General features: G+C 41.0%; 1 protein-coding gene across 2 annotated transcripts in view; it reads right to left on the bottom strand.

Moving 5' to 3' along the window:
* NBAS (NBAS subunit of NRZ tethering complex) overlaps positions 1-18,010 on the bottom strand; it is a 760,680-nt gene that overhangs the window by 647,147 nt on the left and 95,523 nt on the right. For both annotated transcript variants that reach the window (XM_073674140.1, XM_073674141.1), the window contains exons 13-16: positions 17,280-17,343; positions 15,107-15,300; positions 709-966; positions 321-446 (exon numbers count right to left, since the gene is read on the bottom strand). In XM_073674140.1, coding sequence (XP_073530241.1) covers positions 321-446; positions 709-966; positions 15,107-15,300; positions 17,280-17,343 — 642 coding nt within the window. The remainder of the gene's footprint in view (positions 1-320; positions 447-708; positions 967-15,106; positions 15,301-17,279; positions 17,344-18,010) is intronic.

Genomic DNA, 18,010 nt, shown 5'->3' with positions numbered 1-18,010 from the left:
AGCCGCTTCCGGCACCAGAGAATCCTGATGGCGCGCGATGTGCACTCTGTTAGGGTTCACAAGTCTGCAGTCACAAGCCTGGACAACCCCTTTAAATGTCAATGTGTTCTAAATGGATTTATAGATTACCAAGATGTGTCCGGGCGATTAGTCCAGATGCATTAGGCACACACGGAAAATGAAACAAAGATCAGTCAACTTTGCTTCACTACCTCTGCGCAGGTGTACTATCCTCACCCAATACTCCTGCTGACGATGTACTACTCACTTAGCTAATATAAGAGTCATTCTACTACCTAAAGCAAAAACTTACAACATACCAAATAGTCCTGAATTGTAGCAACGTTGACCGCAGACTTCCTCCATTGCCTCTGATAAACCAGGTCAGTGTCCAGTCCATATGCATGAGCCAAGGATAAAGCTTCTCCGTATTCTTCATTATCGATCTGCAGCAAGCATGACATTTGTTAATATCATATTACTATTTCTTTAATATCAAAAAACAATCAAAGCTACTCGAGACTGAGGACAAAAATGCATCAAATATCTAGATACGGGATATATTGTACTTCCATGTATTACCGCCTGATGAAGATCTCAGGGCGAAACGTGTTGCATTGAGCTGCACTTTTAATTATAAAAATCGGACATTTTTTCAGCCAATCTGAATAGTAGTTTTCCCTTTTATGAAGATCCAGCCCTGCATACCTTCCTCTGATAAAGTTCCTCTGGAGTTGTAGACCTCAGACTAACAATCCTGTATGTTTTTGTAATGGTTCGTGGACGTTTTCGAGGTGGGGCAAAGCGTTCCATCTCTGTGGCAAAGTACAGCCCTTGCTTTATGTAGGACAAATATCTGTCTTTGGCTGACATCTCATCATCAAAGTCAGAGTCTTGGTCTCCGTAGTCGTCCTCACCAGATCTGCTCTCCAAGCGTGACCTTTTAGGAGCAAGTTTTACTTCACACTAAAATAAAAATAAATTACCAAAAGTGACCACTCGAGAGAAGAAATAGCTCATGTACAGGTAAATTATTAGACCTCTGTCACTGAACTTGACCCGTTAAATTCACGTAAATAACAGGACCATCAATACTTACAGCTGCAGTTCGATGACGTCAAAACTAAACAACGTCACCGCTGCAGTCAATCACTGGATGTCTAGCCAATCGTGCCACCTATTTTGGCATGACTAACATCTGAGCCAAGTGATTGGCTGCGTCGTAGTCAATGTGACAAAAAAAAACGGCAAGGAGAGACAACTGCAAAACCGCAGATTTAGGTTTTTATTTTTTTTTTATGAAAAGTAAGCTGTGGACCATTAGAGTTTAAAAATGGAACATTCCTTTAAGAACAGTTTCAATAAATATGTAATTAAAAAGATGAAAAGGTAGGAAATGTTAAAGGAAAAAACAATAAAAAAAGAAATTAATAGACAGATTTCCATAAACAAGGCCTTAAAAATGACTTCTGTACATGTGAATTGTGTTGATTTGATGGAAAGCACACATGGATGTCAGCCGGCTTTATTCAGACGAGGCTCAGAAATATCTACTGGGTGTTAATTCACCCTAATCGCAGAGAATCCAAACTTATTCCAGATTGCTTGGCCTGGGGTCTGCAAAGTGGGCAACAAATCCTATATAGAATGGAATTACTGTTGGCTCAAAGGGGTATTCCCATCTCCAAGATCCTATCCCAACATGTAATTATAATATTTGCAAACACCGCCATTTAGAAATGTAGTATAGTTCTTCTGATTCACTATGTCGCTTACCCCATGTGCAGGGCATTGCAGCAGCTTAGGTATCCACGTTTATGACCACTCATATAGTGACAGTTAGCTGTTAGTGGTTGTAACCATGGATGCCTAAGCTACAGCAATGCCCTGCACATGGGGTAAGCAACATATTGAATCAGAAGAACTATACTACATTTATAATTAGATATATTTGCTAATACTATTATTGCTACACATTGGGATAGAATCTTGGAGATGCGAATACCCCTTTCATGAGCGTCAACTTATTCAGGGTAGTAACACTTGGGGTGTAAAGTGGGAACAAAAAGTTTCAAATGTGCCAAATGGTAAATAAATTGAGATTTTTAATTTTGGAGTCCTGAAGACTTTGTGTGCAATTGTTGTTGAGTTTTAGGAAAGGTTTTCAAAAAGGACAGATGGACCACCAGGAGACCCCCTATTAATGTGGCCATGTCTATATTGAAGAGAAAATGTCCTTTTCTAAGGACTCAGACGTCCGATTTCCGCATACGAGTGCTAGCCTTAGTTTTCACAGATAGTCTATGGGACCACTCACGTATCTGTGACTTTTCGTGGAGCAGTCCGCAGAAAATTGCGGAGTCTTGTCCAATTGTGACCCTAGGATTGGTTTAAAACCTGCAATGCACGTCTATGGGTTTGTCAAAAAAAACGGACCACGCTTGGATGATATGCCAATCCGGTCAGACTTTCTCAGACTCTAAGAAAGGAGAAGGTGGAGGATATTACTTTTTACTTTTCTCCACATATGGACCAAACTCTGCTCCATAAAATTAATCAATTTTTCTCGTACGTGAGAAAAATGGAAGTCTGGATGAGGCCTAACATTTTTCTAGTAAAGCAACATATAAGAATATCAACCCTCACATCCAGTTTTAAAGTGGACCTAACACCAGATCAAAAGGGTGCAGTTTTTGCTCTAATATTCCTGCTTGAGTATTTTTCATATTTCTAAAATCCGCCATACGGTTCCAGAGATATGAGCCTTTTTCATTCAATGCAAATTTTTATGGTCTTTACCACTGAGTCATTATGCAATGCAGCCTAAAGTCACGCCCCAAAGGATCCTGGTGCACCATCCCCTTGTAAAAGGCGATAAAAATTTGTACTGAATAAAAAGTCCCATATCTTTGTTATAATATGGCGGAATTAAAGAAAAAACAAAACAATACTTAGGGGCCTAGCAGGGACCACATAGGAGTAAGATCTGGTACTTCTGACCTAGCAACAGGTTTAAAAGCAGATAATTACTATATTTTTTATGCCATGTTTTCTTCACTCCCCAGCAAGTCCATCGCTCAGCGAGCAAGTTACCGCTTTTGCATTGCTTCACGAGATCATGCGTCTAATCCCTCATTTCAACTTTACAAGAAAAGATCGGCTGCCTATGTTACAGTTATTCCCTCCATTGGTGCCTGATACATGAGATAAGTAACAAATACCAATTCAAGAAATTCTACTTATAACAAAATGATAGCATAAAAACTATAAAATTTATTTATTTCTGAAAATATTCTTGGAGACCTCAGTAGTAATGCACAGATTGTTTCTACTGCTTCAACAGCGGTGCCTGCCCCACTGTTCTTCTGCTCCAGGAAAGCATAAATGTATTTACTACCTTGAACATCGTCATAGGGATAATGATGCTTTGCAAACGACCCAAACAGAAAAGATCATTAATAGTTATGTGGGTTGTAGAAGATTTGTTCCACAGCTCCAAACAATATATCCATTGATCGAAAGACCAGAAGAACTCGAGGAGATAAACCTTTGTAGTCGTTAATAGTTTATCGGAGATGTTAGCAGCCAATAATAAGACACTCTGCAGAGGCCTACAGCAAACAACATAAAAAGTTAGGCAGCAACTGCATCTTTATAGGTGCACTATTAGTGGCCATTATAAGGCGCACAAAGCCTATAAATTAACAATAAAAGTAAACAGGATAATCTTACTTGCACTATTTGACTTTCTACAGGACTTTCTGCAAACAGTCATATAGGAATCATGCAGAGAACACAATGGTTAAACCCCTGCTGACCTGTTCCTTTCGTGGCTGGGACTTGGCCAAGGATTAAGAGCTTATTTAACTTTTTGTCCTACTACAAACAAGACAGAGGGGAGAGGCTTCTGCTGCAGGAAGATGTCTTACAGCCATACACAGGACGGTGAGGAGGAGAGTAGGGGCAGTGGACAAGGCTGAGCTCTTGTAACACACACAGCAGATTTTTTTCACATATTTCACAGATTTAAAGGAAATCTGTCAAACCACCACCCCAAACGGTTTATATGGTCATATTGCTCTAAGAAGGAATAGACCATCCATGACATCTTTGCCAGCAATGAATAACCTTGTAAGTCCTCAGAATCCTCCTGGATGGAGAAAGAAGAATGTTGTGAAGAAAAAACGGAGAGTGGTGGTCATGGGGGATTCCCTGTTAAGAGGAACAGAGGCCGCTATCTGCAGACCAGACATAACCTCAAGAGAAATGTGCTGTCTTCCAGGAGCAAAAATTAAAGATGTGTCTGACAGGATATCAAGACTCTTCAGACCTACAGATCACTACCCATTCCTGCTAATACATGTGGGGACAAATGACACCGCAAGAAAGGACCTGGAAACCATCTGCAGTGACTTTGAAGACTTAGGCAAGAAAGTGAAAGAATTGGGAGCGCAGGTGGTCTTCTCATCCATCCTCCCAGTGGATGGCCATGGAACAATGAGGTGGAATAAGATTCTACAGGTGAACAACTGGCTATGTCGATGGTGCCGTCAACAAGGATTTGGATTTCTGGATCACGGGATGAATTACCTATACGATGGACTACTTGCTAGAGATGGGGTGCACCTTACGAAGACTGGAAAACATGTATTTGGAAGTCGCCTTGCTACACTCATCAGAAGAGCTTTAAACTAGAACAATGTGGGAAGGGAAGCAAAAGGCCAGAAAAAGCCATACAGCTGACAAATACTATTGAGATCTCTGCTACTGGAAGTGGAAAGGAAGAACAAAGACAAAAAAATCTAAATAATAAAAATATGGGAGGAAGAGAAACCAATCACAAACTAAAATGTTTTTATACAAATGCACAAAGCATGGGCAACAAACAAGGAGAATTGGAACTACTAATGCAGGAAAAGGAATATGATGTCATTGGAATCACTGAAACTTGGTGGGACGATACACATGATTGGAATAAAAGGCTAAAAGGATACAACTTATTTGCAAGAAACAGACTTCATAAACGAGGAGGAGGTGTCGCATTGTATGTTAGAAAAGCGTATATCTGCACAGAGATTGAAGCTTCAGAGACTGGGAGTTCTGTGGAAACTGTTTGGGTAAGAATACAAGGAGAGAACAACGGAAAGGACACCATTGTAGGCATTTACTACAGGCCACCTGGGCAAGCTGAAGATATGGATGAACTCTTTATGTATCAAATGACCAAGTTCTCCAAAAAATATGACGTAGTGGTCATGGGAGATTTCAACTATCCAGACATTTGTTGGGAATCTCTCTCAAGTAAAACTAACAGGTCAAGCAAATTCTTATCCTCTCTTGCTGACAACTTTATCTTCCAAAAGGTAGGGGAGAAAACAAGGGGATCTGCTACTTTGGATCTAATCCTTATAAACAGGGAGGAAATGGTTGAGGAGGTAAAGGTGGCTGGGACCCTAGGAGGCAGCGATCATGCTATTATAGAATTTTGGATAACTAGAGGAGGAAGACATGTGAAGACTCAAACTTCAAGGTTAGATTTTAGAAAGGCAGATTTTAAGAGACTCAGAAAGAGAATAGGAGGGATCCAATGGCTGGATGTCCTTAAGGACAAAAATGTCCAGGAAGGATGGGAAATTTTTAAAAATGAGATTCTCAAAGCACAATCGTTAACAATCCCGAAAAGTAGGAAGAATGGGAAGCATTTAAGGAAACCAGGATGGATGAACACAGAACTTAAACACATGCTAAAAAGAAAGAAAGAAATGTTTATTAAATGGAAAGAGGGAGGCATATCTAAAGAAGATTATAATGCAGTCTGCAGATCCTGCAGGGCACGTATCAGGTTAGCTAAAGCTGACAATGAATTAAGGCTTGCAAGAGATGTCAAAAGCAATAAAAAAGGATTTTGGGGGTATGTCAAAAGTAAAAGAAAAGTCAAAGATGCTATAGGATTTTTACAGGATGAAAATGGAGAAATGGTAAGAGAGGATGTTGAGAAGGCCGAACTTTTTAATTCCTATTTTGCATCTGTTTTCTCTCAGAAAGAAAATGTAACATCAACTGATCTTTACTGTCCTTTTAAAGGAATAGAGGAATCCAAGTTATCTGTAAACAGAAAGATTGTGAGGGAATATTTAGCTAACAGAAATGAGTTCAAGTCTCCAGGTCCAGATGAATTACACCCCAGAGTACTGAAGGAGATCGTAGAAGAAATTTTAGAACCACTCTCCATAATCTTTGAAAATTCTTGGAGAACAGGAGAAGTCCCAGAAGACTGGAGAAGAGCAAATGTTGTTCCTATCTTCAAAAAGGGGAAGAAGGTGGACCCAGGGAACTATAGGCCGGTGAGTCTGACTTCTATACCAGGAAAGATCTTTGAACAAATTATTAAACATCATGTATGTAAGTACCTGGATAAGAATGAAGTGATTAACCAGAGTCAGCATGGGTTTGTAACTAACAAGTCATGTCAGACTAACTTAATTTCCTTCTATGACAGAATCACTGACTGGGTGGATCAGGGAAATGCTGTAGATATAGTATATCTTGACTTCAGCAAAGCATTTGACAAAGTATCTCACACCATCCTTATTGAAAAAATGACCAAGTATGCAATGGACCAGGCAACTGTTAGGTGGATTCATAACTGGCTTAGTGATCGGACTCAAAGGGTGGTTGTAAATGGCTTCACATCCAGCTGGATGAATGTCTCAAGTGGGGTACCACAGGGCTCCGTCCTGGGACCTGTATTGTTCAACATCTTTATCAATGATTTAGATGAAGGAATTGAGGGTAAACTGATTAAATTTGCTGATGACACAAAGCTAGGAGGGATAGCTAATACTAGAGAAGAGAGAGAGAGGATTCAAAAAGACCTAAATAAACTGGAGCAGTGGGCAGCAACCAACAGAATGGTTTTTAACAGGGAAAAATGCAAAGTACTACATCTGGGCAATAAAAATGAAAAAAGCATATACAGAATGGGAGGAATAGAGGTAAGCAACAGTACATGTGAAAAAGACTTAGGTATACTAATAGATCATAGACTGAACATGAGTCAACAGTGTGATGCAGCAGCAAAAAAGGCAAATACAATTCTGGGATGTATTAACAGAAGCATACAGTCTAGATCACGTGAAGTCATTATCGGTCTTTACTCCTCTTTGGTCAGACCTCATCTGGAATACTGTGTACAGTTTTGGGCACCACATTTTAAAAAAGACATAGACAAACTGGAACAAGTTCAGAGAAGAGCGACCAGAATGGTGACTGGTCTGCAAACCATGTCCTATGAGGAACGGTTGCAGGATTTGGGAATGTTTAGCTTGCAAAAAAGAAGACTGAGAGGAGACTTAATAGCTGTCTACAAATATTTCAAGGGCTGTCAGATTGTAGAAGGATCATCTTTATTCTCATTTGCACAGGGAAAGACTAGAAGCAACGGGATGAAACTAAATGGGAGGAGACACAGATTAGATATTAGAAAAAACTTTTTGACAGTTAGGGTGATTAATGAGTGGAACAGGCTGCCACGAGAGGTGGTGAGTTCCCCTTCAATGGACGTCTTCAAACAGAGGCTGGACAGACATCTGTCTGAGATGATTTAGTGAATCCTGCTTTGAGCAGGGGGTTGGACCAGATGACCCAGGAGGTCCCTTCCAACTCTACCATTCTATGATTCTATGAATATTTATGCAAACTGCTTCACCCTGGTTTAATTCATATGCAAACGAAGCTTAAGTGCTTTTGGCATGACAAAGCACTACCCAATCCTCTGATTCCATGGCTCAATTCTGTACCAAGAACCACCTCACTTTTGCTTGATTGACAGCTCACTAAAAGGGGAGACCAAGTGCCCTGACCAAACCCAAAGCACTTAAGCCTCATTTGAATATTAAGGCAACTTTTTTCGATCAGGGGGCAACATATGGCATAAATAAATGAATCTTTCAACAAAGCAACATGACTATATAAACAGATTGGGGGGTTGGATCGTGCAGATTCCTTTTAAGTCAGTGGGTAGAGGTTCCTGCTGCAGTCAACTCCCTTAATGCCACACACAGGACAGTGAGGAGGAGGAGAAGGGGGGACATGGCTGAGCTCCTGTGACACAGATAAGATTTCTTTATATATTTGAAATACAGATGAAATTCAGAGGTGAAAGGGTCCTGCTGCAGCTAGTTGTCGCACAGCCACACAGAGGACCGTGAAATGAAGGCCTCAATTAAGGCCCTTGACCCGATCACTGGACTGCACACCACACTTAGATAGGGCAAGTTCAAGAGGTTTGTAAATTCACCTTCAAATGTCAAGAAATCTTTAAAAGGTGGCCCTTGATAAAGTCTCCTATATTGTAGGGATTCACGTTTCCCAGAAGGGATAAGGGGGTACCCAAAGGCATTTGGTTCTGCTGCAAAACAGTCTCAGGTTTATGGTCTCTCAAACTTTGAATGCAAGCAAAGCGGGGTTTTTTTTCACAGTAATACAGGCACTGCTACGGGTTCAGAAACGGTCTATCCACCATTACAGCTCTCACTCAAGCTTCACTACCTCAAACCCTTCTAAGTCAATTCAGCAGCCTTTTAGAAGACCTGCACGGCCCGGACTGTAATGTATGGGAGCGACAATTCCCACCCAGGCTCTTCTAGTCACTCCTAAACCCCGGACCCAAAATCCAGTCCATTTACCAAAAACCTCTCAGTAATCTACAGTTACTAGAGCCTTCAATTCCGTGACTTACATCACTGAGGTTAACCAATTCAGTGATACATACTTGCCATCCAGAGCTTTCCTACAATATATAAAAGCTAATATACAGCTATGTATTGTAATACATACACATACATACATAAATATACACTACTGTTCAAAAGTTTGTGAACCCATCAGAATTGAATATTTCTGCCTAAATTTGACCTAAAGGTTGACCAAATAAAATAATTAAGTCAAAACTATTAGACTGTCATTTTTTTAAATAAGGAAAATTATCCAGTATCACATGTGGGTGAGGCAAAAGTATGTGCAGCAATAACTACATCGAAACATTTCTGGCAATTGGTGATTAGTCCTGAAGGAATTTTAACCCATTCCTCACTACAAAACAACTTCCACAACATTTCTATAGGATTAAAGCCAGGACTTGTACTTGGCCATCAAAAATTCTAACTTTATTCTTCTTTTATTACTCCTTTGTAGAACAGCTTGTATGGCTTGGGCCGTTGTCTCACAGTCTGTCCCACATGCTCTTGAGATTCAGCTCAAGGACAGATGTCCTGATATTTTTCTTTAGAATTTGTTACTATAATTTAGAATTAATTCTTCCATCAAGGATAGTAAGCCATCCTTGCCCCTTAGCAGTAAAACGGGGCCAAATAATTCTACCACCACCACCGTGTTTCACAGAAGTAGTAGGTCTCAACGCTTGGCCTCATACGTTCACAAAACAACGTCCCATTAACCTTCTGGCTCGTCCATGTAATCTTTAGTAAGCTGTAGAAAGGCAGTAATGGTGTTTTGTTTTGTTTTTTGAAGAGCAGTGGCTTTCCCCTTGCAATAATGCAAAGTACACCACTGTTCAGTATCCTCCTGATGGTGGGCTCGTGAATATCAGCTAACAAGTGAGAGGCCTTTAGTTGCTTAGAGGTTACCTAGAGTTCTTTTGTGAACTCATGGATTATTTCATGCTTTGCTCTGGGAGTGATCTTTGTTGGTCAAGCACTGATGGGGAGGGTGATAATGGTCTTAAATTCCCTACATTTGCACAGTTTGTCTGACTTAATTGAGTTCAAACCCTTTACAGATGGTTTTGTAACCTTTCCCATCCTGATGAGCCTCAACAACTCTTATCTGAGGTCCTTAGAAATCTCCTTTGTTCATATCTTGGTACACTTCGATTGACTAATACTAAATATACATATATTTTATTTTCTCTGGACTAAAATATATTCTAAGTGTACACATGTGAAAAACATGTACCAAAGTGTTTGGGGAGTTTCAGATACAGTCCTCTTTTTTTGATTAAAAAAATGAATGCTGTTGTAAGAAAGGACTCTTGGCTCATAGACTTAATGTGGCAACTATAAGAAAGTGCAAAAACCATAATAAGCTTTGTAATTGCTGCTATAATCGATAATAAAAACACCAGTCATTCTCCCGTAGAATAACAATATTACTGTAGGACAATAGCAGGGGGCTTCTAGGGAGAGAAAATGGAAAACAAAAAGTCCTTACCTAATCAATGTATTAAAATCAATGGTGTCCTTTAGACAAAATAACACTCACACAGCACAAGAAAAGGATGACATGGCTCACACTGTGCAACTAGTGACAGACCAACCACTGTGGTCCATCAGAAGCCTATGATTGAGTGCACGGCGTGGAACATGACTGCATGACGGCTTTTTCTGTTTTGTTCTGTACATGTCTCTTTACCACCCGGGCTTTGATTGTGTTGTGTTTTAGGTATGCTATTGCTGAAGGCCAATTCTATTATTACTGCAGATAGGATTTATCAAATATGTTACGTGATAATACGGAGCTAAATCTTCTGTGGTTTCCTAGTCGCAGCATTCAAGATGTTCATGCTGGGACCCTAAAGGTTCTATAAATCCAGCACCCAGAAAACACAATAATTACGTGACAGACGAGGACATGTCCTCTGTAGCGTGTCGGCACTTAGATAAGGCAGCGGGCGGTAGTCAGACTAAACAGCTGCATTCTGTATTGGAACCCCAGGGTTGAATTTTTGGCATAAACCTTGACAACCATAAGCCTAATTAGTCGTTGTTATGTATGTTACATGTAACTACTGATGTATATGTGATGACGCAAACTTTCTTTCAAAGGGAATGTGTGATCAATGTCATGTATTTTTTAAGAAATGTTGCCAATGGTCTTTTTTTTCCCCCAAATCTTAAAAAAAAAAAAAAAAAGATTATAATATATATATATTTAAATTCTCACACTATCGTAGGTTGGATTACATTGATCAATGGATTCCAAGGATCTTTATACACAGCTGACAACACATGATGCAGCAATCACAATAGAAAGAAAAGTCATAGCTCCCCCTGCCTTCACAATGACCTTATGACCTTTGCACACGCTCATTAGATGCTTTAATACAAAAGATAGGGTCAGAGCCTGTTCATTGTGGCTAATGTACATGTGAATTTCCTGACACAACAGGAAGCTACAAGTCTATAAAAAAAAAAAAAAGCCCCAGATGCCAGTATGAAAATTGCAAAATTTCTAACTTCGATTTCAATAAAGATTGTTAGGCAGGGAAAAAAAAATTACTAAAATTACTACTACTTTGTTTTTTTCCTCCCCTTATTCTAAAAGCCTTAGCTTTTCTATTTTCTCGTCAATATAGCCATAGGAGGGCTTGTTTTCAGATGGACGAGTTGTACTTTTGAATGGAAAAAAAAATCAGTGTGCTGAAATTGCACAAAAAAAGGTATTGTTGTGTTATTATTATTACGGGGGGGAAGCAAAAGAGTATACAGACATTACAGCAGGGGATCACAGCTGATTCTTTGAAGTAAAACATTGTTTAAAAACAGGCAGGGAAATGATTTACCTCACTAAAAGGATCAGCTGTGATCCCCTGCTGTCCTGTCTATATACTCTCTTTTGCTTCCTCCCCTGTCCAGGGGCTGTGGTATGATCAGACCATGTTGCTGTACGGTCAGACACAGCCATTACACAGTACACAGCAGGGGCACATTTATAAGATTATCTCAGCACAGGAACATTTTATTTAATCACATCCAATTGTGGAAATTATTAATATTCCAAGATCTATTGATGAAAAAACCCCTTTAATAACTTTCTGATCTGGTATGTAGTAGGACTACGCTCACATCTGGGGTGGAGGCTCCATAGGATGTTCGGGCGTTATCCCCAGGGCACAATCGTGTATTAAAAAAATGCCTAAATAAAAGATTCCTTTAATTCCAGGCACAATAATTCTAATATGTGTAATCCTGGCATAGAACACTGAGACGCATTAATAAATTATTGAAGTGACTGCTATAACAATTTACTGTCTCACAGCAGGGGCCTGGTCGCTGCTAAGTGTCAAACGTAGCGAGATCGCTACTGAGGTCGCTGTTGTGTCACAAAACTTGTCACTCAGCAGCGATCTCGCTAGCGATCTCACAGTGTGATGGGGCCTTAAGGCTGAGTGTTCAGAGAGGATAAGAGTCATTGTGGGATGGATTTGCAAAGTAAGTAATCAGCCTCATCAGGGCTAGGTGATTTACAGTTATATGAAAAAGTTTGGGCACCCCTATTAATCTTAAGCTTAATGTTTTATAAAAATTGGTGTTTTTGCAACAGCTATTTCAGTTTGATATATGTAATAACTGTTGGACACAGTAATGTTTCTGCCTTGAAATGAGGTTTATTGTACTAACAGAAAATGTGCAATCTGCATTCAAACAAAATTTGATAGGTGCATAAGTATGGGCACCCTTATCATTTTCTTGTTTTAAATACTCCTACCTACTTTTTACTGACTTACTAAAGCACTTTTTTTGGTTTTGTAACCTCATTGAGCTTTGAACTTCATAGCCAGGTGTATGCAATCATGAGAAAAGCTACTTAAAGTGGCCACTTGCAAGTTGTTCTCCTGTTTGAATCTCCTCTGAAGAGTGGCATCATGGGCTCCTCAAAACAACTGTCAAATGATCTGAAAACAAAGATTATTCAACATAGTTGTTCAGGGGAAGGATACAAAAAAGCTGTCTCAGAGATTTAACCTGTCAGTTTCCACTGTGAGGAACATAGTAAGGAAATGAAAGAACACAGGGACAGTTCTTGTTAAGGCCAGAAGTGGCAGGCCAAGAAAAACATCAGAAAGGCAGAGAAGAAGAATGGTGAGATCAGTCAAGGACAATCCTCAGACCACCTCCAGAGAGCTGCAGCATCAACTTGCTGCAGATGGTGTCACTGTGCATCGGTCAACTATACAACGCACTTTGCACAAGGAGAAGCTGTATGGAAGAGTGATGCGAAAGAAGCCGTTTCTGCAAGCACGCCACAAACAGAGTCGGCTGAGGTATGCAAAAGCACATTTGGAGAAGCCAATTTCTTTTTTGGAAGAAGGTCCTGTGGACTGATGAAACCAAGATTGAGTTGTTTGGTCATACAAAAAGGCGTTATGCATGGCGACAAAAAAACACTTGCTACCCACAGTAAAATTTGGTGGAGGTTCCATCATGCTTTGGGGCTGTGTGGCCAATGCCGGCACCGGGAATCTTGTTAAAGTTGAGGGACGCATGGATTCCACTCAGTATCAGCAGATTCTTGACAATAATGTTCAAGAATCAGTGATAAAGTTGAAGTTACGCAGGGGATGGATCTGTCAGCAAGACAATGATCCAAAACACCGCTCCAAATCTACTCAGGCATTCATGCAGAGGAACAATTACAATGTTCTTGAATGGCCATCCCAGTCCCCAGACCTGAATATCATTGAACATCTGTGGGATCATTTGAAGAGGGCTGTCCATGCTCGGTGACCATCAAACTTAACTGAACTGGAATTGTTTTGTAAAGAGGAATGGTCAAAAATACCTTCATCCAGGAGCCAGGAAATCATTAAAAGCTACAGGAAGCGACTAGAGGCTGTTATTTTTGCAAAAGGAGGATCTACTAAATATTAATGTCACTTTTCTGGTGAGGTGCCCATACTTATGCACCTGTCAAATTTTGTTTGAATGCAGATTGCACATTTTCTGTTAGTACAATAAACCTCATTTCAAGGCAGAAACATTACTGTGTCCAACAGTTATTACATATATCAACCTGAAATAGCTGTTGCAAAAACACCAATTTTTATAAAATATTAAGCTTAAGATTAATAGGGGTTCCCAAACTTTTACATATAACTGTATCTCATGATGTATACAGATTATATTTGCAATGAGCAATTCTCATGCACCATTAGTTATTTTGGTTCTGACTTGGTCCATAAAACAGCAAAAAGGATCCGCAGCACCAGATCTAACTTGTATGGAAAAAAAAGTAACATTTATTTCATCCTTAAAAGCACATTTCAGGGGTAAAAGAGCAAGGTAGACACGGCAAAGTTTCATCCATATTTGGCCTTTTTCAAGCCAGAGAAAGTGTCATAAATCTGCACTTAACTCTGGCTTGAAAGGCCAAATATGAATGAAACGTTGCCGTGTCTACCTTGCTCTTTTACCCCTGAAATGTGCTTTTAAAGGGGCCGTGCAGTCTAAAATGATAAGTCTGCAGTAACTATGTGAGTGCAGAGTTGTTAATACCCCAGAGCGCACACTGCGCGCAGCAAGGATTTGCCGGTGTCAGCACCGGGGACGGAAGTCACGTGACCACAAGTATGTGATTTGCATACTACCAGCCACAACTCGACTAGACTGTTACCGGCCTTGCGCAATATATGAAGCATGAATCAGGCACTAGCTGCATTATTACAGCCTGTATGTTTAACTTTGAAACAGTGCGGCGTTTCAGGCAAAATATAATTTGAAAATCCGGCCGGGGACTGTGTCTCCCCGCCCCAATCCCCTGGACTGATAGGTCTCTCCCTATACAGACACACACACAAAGGGAGAGACCTGTCAATCAAGGGTAGATGGGCGGGGAGGAGCCAGCAGGGACCGGTCTTGTTTTATCAGCATACGCATTTAGAACAAGCAGAATTGCCTGTGCAAGTGCAAGCGCATGCACCAGAAGCAGTTGACAGTGGGACAGTGAATATCTGGTGGTCTCTGCGTCTACTGCATGCTGCACACTATTGAGAGCAGCTGGGACCCTCACAGATCGCCAAAACGGTGCACTTTTTTTCCCGTTCGGATGGGGCGGAGGTGTATATGTTTGACCACCGCTTGAATTCTCTTTAGGGCTGTCAGAGAAAGTTTAACACACGGTTTGGAATGACGCGCGCTGGCCATCCAGTCTAATCCTACCAATATAGATAGGTGATAACTTCTTCCAACTGGAATACCCCTTTAATCCAATAACCTTATAATTATGTGATGATAATAATATTAATATAATTTTTATAAAACAATAACAATTCAACAAAATAATTAAAAAAAACTTTTAAAAACATTACCTCCAAGCTGAGGAAGCCTCCGTCGTGAGCGGCAGTAACCTGCGGGGAGGGTTCAAACCATTCGCAGGATTTCCCCAGCAAGTTCTTTAGCGTTTTCACAGAGGACACGGTCAAAGAGCCCGAGCATCGAGCCAAAATCACAGCATTGTCTGCCCACCAATTCACATCAATCAGCGGATAATAGGACTCCTTATCTAGACACGGAAAGGGGACATCAATGGGTTAGAAGACAAAGTAAGAGACAAAGCCCAGGACAAAGCGGACAACTCTACGTCGTGCCAGAAGAAAACACCGGGCGAAGTGATATCAGCTTAGGGCGTGTGTCGTCTGGTATGTACCGGCTGTCAGATGCCAAATCTTGACTTTCTACATGGCTTTAGCTTTTCAGAGATTTCATAAGCTGCAAATTCGGAATTTTATCAGTACGGAGTGAACACTGACAAGGGAAGGCTGCACATTAAAGTTTAACACAGAACTTTTCTTTCTGACCTTTTCCCTCAAATGCCTCTTATTAGTGATTCTAAATTAGGAAATCTCAAGCACCTTGGAAAGATAACGAGAAACCCAACTATAAGAAAAAGATTAAAGTCCGGCTTCTAACGCCCCGGAGGCGACCTGTTAAAACATTTCATCTGGTGGCTGCCACTAGATCCGCCTAGAATTGGGTCTGGTTCGGTTTTATGGCAGATCGTGTTACACTTGAAAGAGTTTTCCCCCCCAGAATAAGGGATAAGTTAATAATAGTTGGCGGGTCCAGCTGCTCTGTAGGATGGGGAGATGTCTAATTCCTGGAGGGGTGAACATGGTTGACCTCCCCTCCTTTGAGACAAGGCTCTACAGAGCTGACATGAGTGGGGGTCCCAATGGTCAGATCCATCCCCACCCAGTCCTATGGCTACAGATGGGGGTACTACATCCAGGGCCGGTGCCCATCTCCAGAAAGTGGGTCCATTGTTCTGACTGGTGACCGCAGTAACAGAAGAGGAATAAGCTTATGAACTAGCGCTCTCCATTCATTCTGAGTTCTGAACGTAGCCAAGAAAGTGCACTTTTGGAGGCAGATTATCTCGTAGGTGAATCCAACATGCCCAAGCCAAGTGTTCCAAACATTCCCAATATTAGCCAAACCTATAAACTAGTGGTCAGAGTTATTAGAATTTGTACAGATCAAATCGCAAGACCCTGTCCCATCAGTCAAGTCAATAATCTGAGTCCAATGAAAGGCAGCCCTTAGAAATGACCCTTACCCAAGGAAGTCCACGGCTCTACTTTTGATTAGATGCCCTCTCTGGCTAATCATAAGAAGAGGGTTAGATGCCATTAGGGAAGAGACATCTCTCACGGTTCTCGGCCTACAGCCACAGATTATTGACGTGACCGATAGACAGAGTTGAGCGAAATCAACTCACATTAACACTAAAGCCCCTATACACATTAGACTTATGTTGGCCGAAGCTGCCAATATCGAAGGGTTTGGACAACGGTCTATTGTCTATGGGGACACCGGCTAACGCGAGAGATGTTGATCAGTCACGTCAGATTGCAGACTGCTGATGACATTGTTTTCCTGGAGATAAGCCGCCGGCCGACGTGTCAGTAGGTGGCTTTCTCATAGAGAGCACAGAAGCGCTTGGCTCAACGACCACTCGTGTGTATGGGAGAATCGGCCGAGATGGCTGTTGGACAAACGATCTTAAGGCAGACGGCCATCTAATGTATATGGCCATCTTTAGCTATACTCTAAGCCAAGGTGTAAGCCTCAGGGGTTTTCGATCACTCGTAACTCTACTTATACATATTCAGGCGGCTGCAGACATTTCTACAAGTGACCAATCCATTCCATATATCCGTTTCTCCAGCATGGACGTGGATTTCTGCAAGCTTTTTTCAGATGAATGGAAAAGCTGCAGAAAATTCTGCAACAAATCTACCACATGTGAATGCATTCGAAGGCAGATAGCTAGTCTGAAAAAAGCTGGGTGATTATAGGGGGATTACAGTAAAAAAAAAAAAATGGTCATGTATGTCCTTTATGTACGGGGGGAGGGTGGAGGGCCATATTAAAACATCACAAAATGAACACATCCTTCAAAGAATCCAATTTCCTCTGGGGTCAATACTGCTTTAAGAACTCAATTCCACAAGAAGCCAAAGTACTTAAATTCTAATTTACCTTTCATCTTTTTCCTTTTCTCCACTGAGCTTCTCCAATCAGGATTGATCTCATCATACTCCGGCTAAAATGGAGAGAAAAAGAAAAAAAAGGAGCTAAATGAAAAGAGACAGACAGTGGTGACTATAAGAATGCAGGACGCAGAGCCATAGAGACGTCTCAGTCATGGAGACTCAGCCCAAAACAGATGTGATCAGGACAGTCTCAGGTGTGAAGACCAGAGATCGCCTGTCTATTGGGAAACAAGTCAAGTGCCCACGGGAAAAAGACATTATGAAACGGCCACCATCAGATACTAGAGAGTCACATGCTCAGAAGAGCTGACGAAATCTAAGAAAAAAAATAAAGAATCATTTACACTGGTTTGAACTTGTGTTTTCCATTGCCTAAGGATAGAGATGGGTGAATGGATTTACAGAAGTCTGGTCCAGCGACCACATTCGTAGTCCATGCCCAACCGGATGTGAGCCCAGCAAGCTGCCTAGTGCCTGGACAAGCTGCCTAAAACACACCCGTTTCTTCTGTAGTTGGGAATAGGTTAAGAAACCTCCATATACTTTGGATAGTTGGCCGGTCCTGCCAAGATTGGAGAGTTTGGCCACACTTCATTCAACGTGCATGACCACTTTTACCCAACCAAGCGTCGGAAGGGCTGGCAGACCAAGCTCACATTGATCTTCCACTCTTTTTGGAGAATTTCTTTGATAAAGCAAAACCAAAAACTTTAATTT

Source organism: Phyllobates terribilis, unplaced genomic scaffold (genome assembly GCF_046119375.1).
Source record: "Phyllobates terribilis strain yellow unplaced genomic scaffold, ASM4611937v1 Scaffold_3__8_contigs__length_932513732, whole genome shotgun sequence".
Taxonomy (NCBI): domain Eukaryota; kingdom Metazoa; phylum Chordata; class Amphibia; order Anura; family Dendrobatidae; genus Phyllobates; species Phyllobates terribilis.
This window is presented reverse-complemented; position numbering and strand designations above follow the sequence as displayed.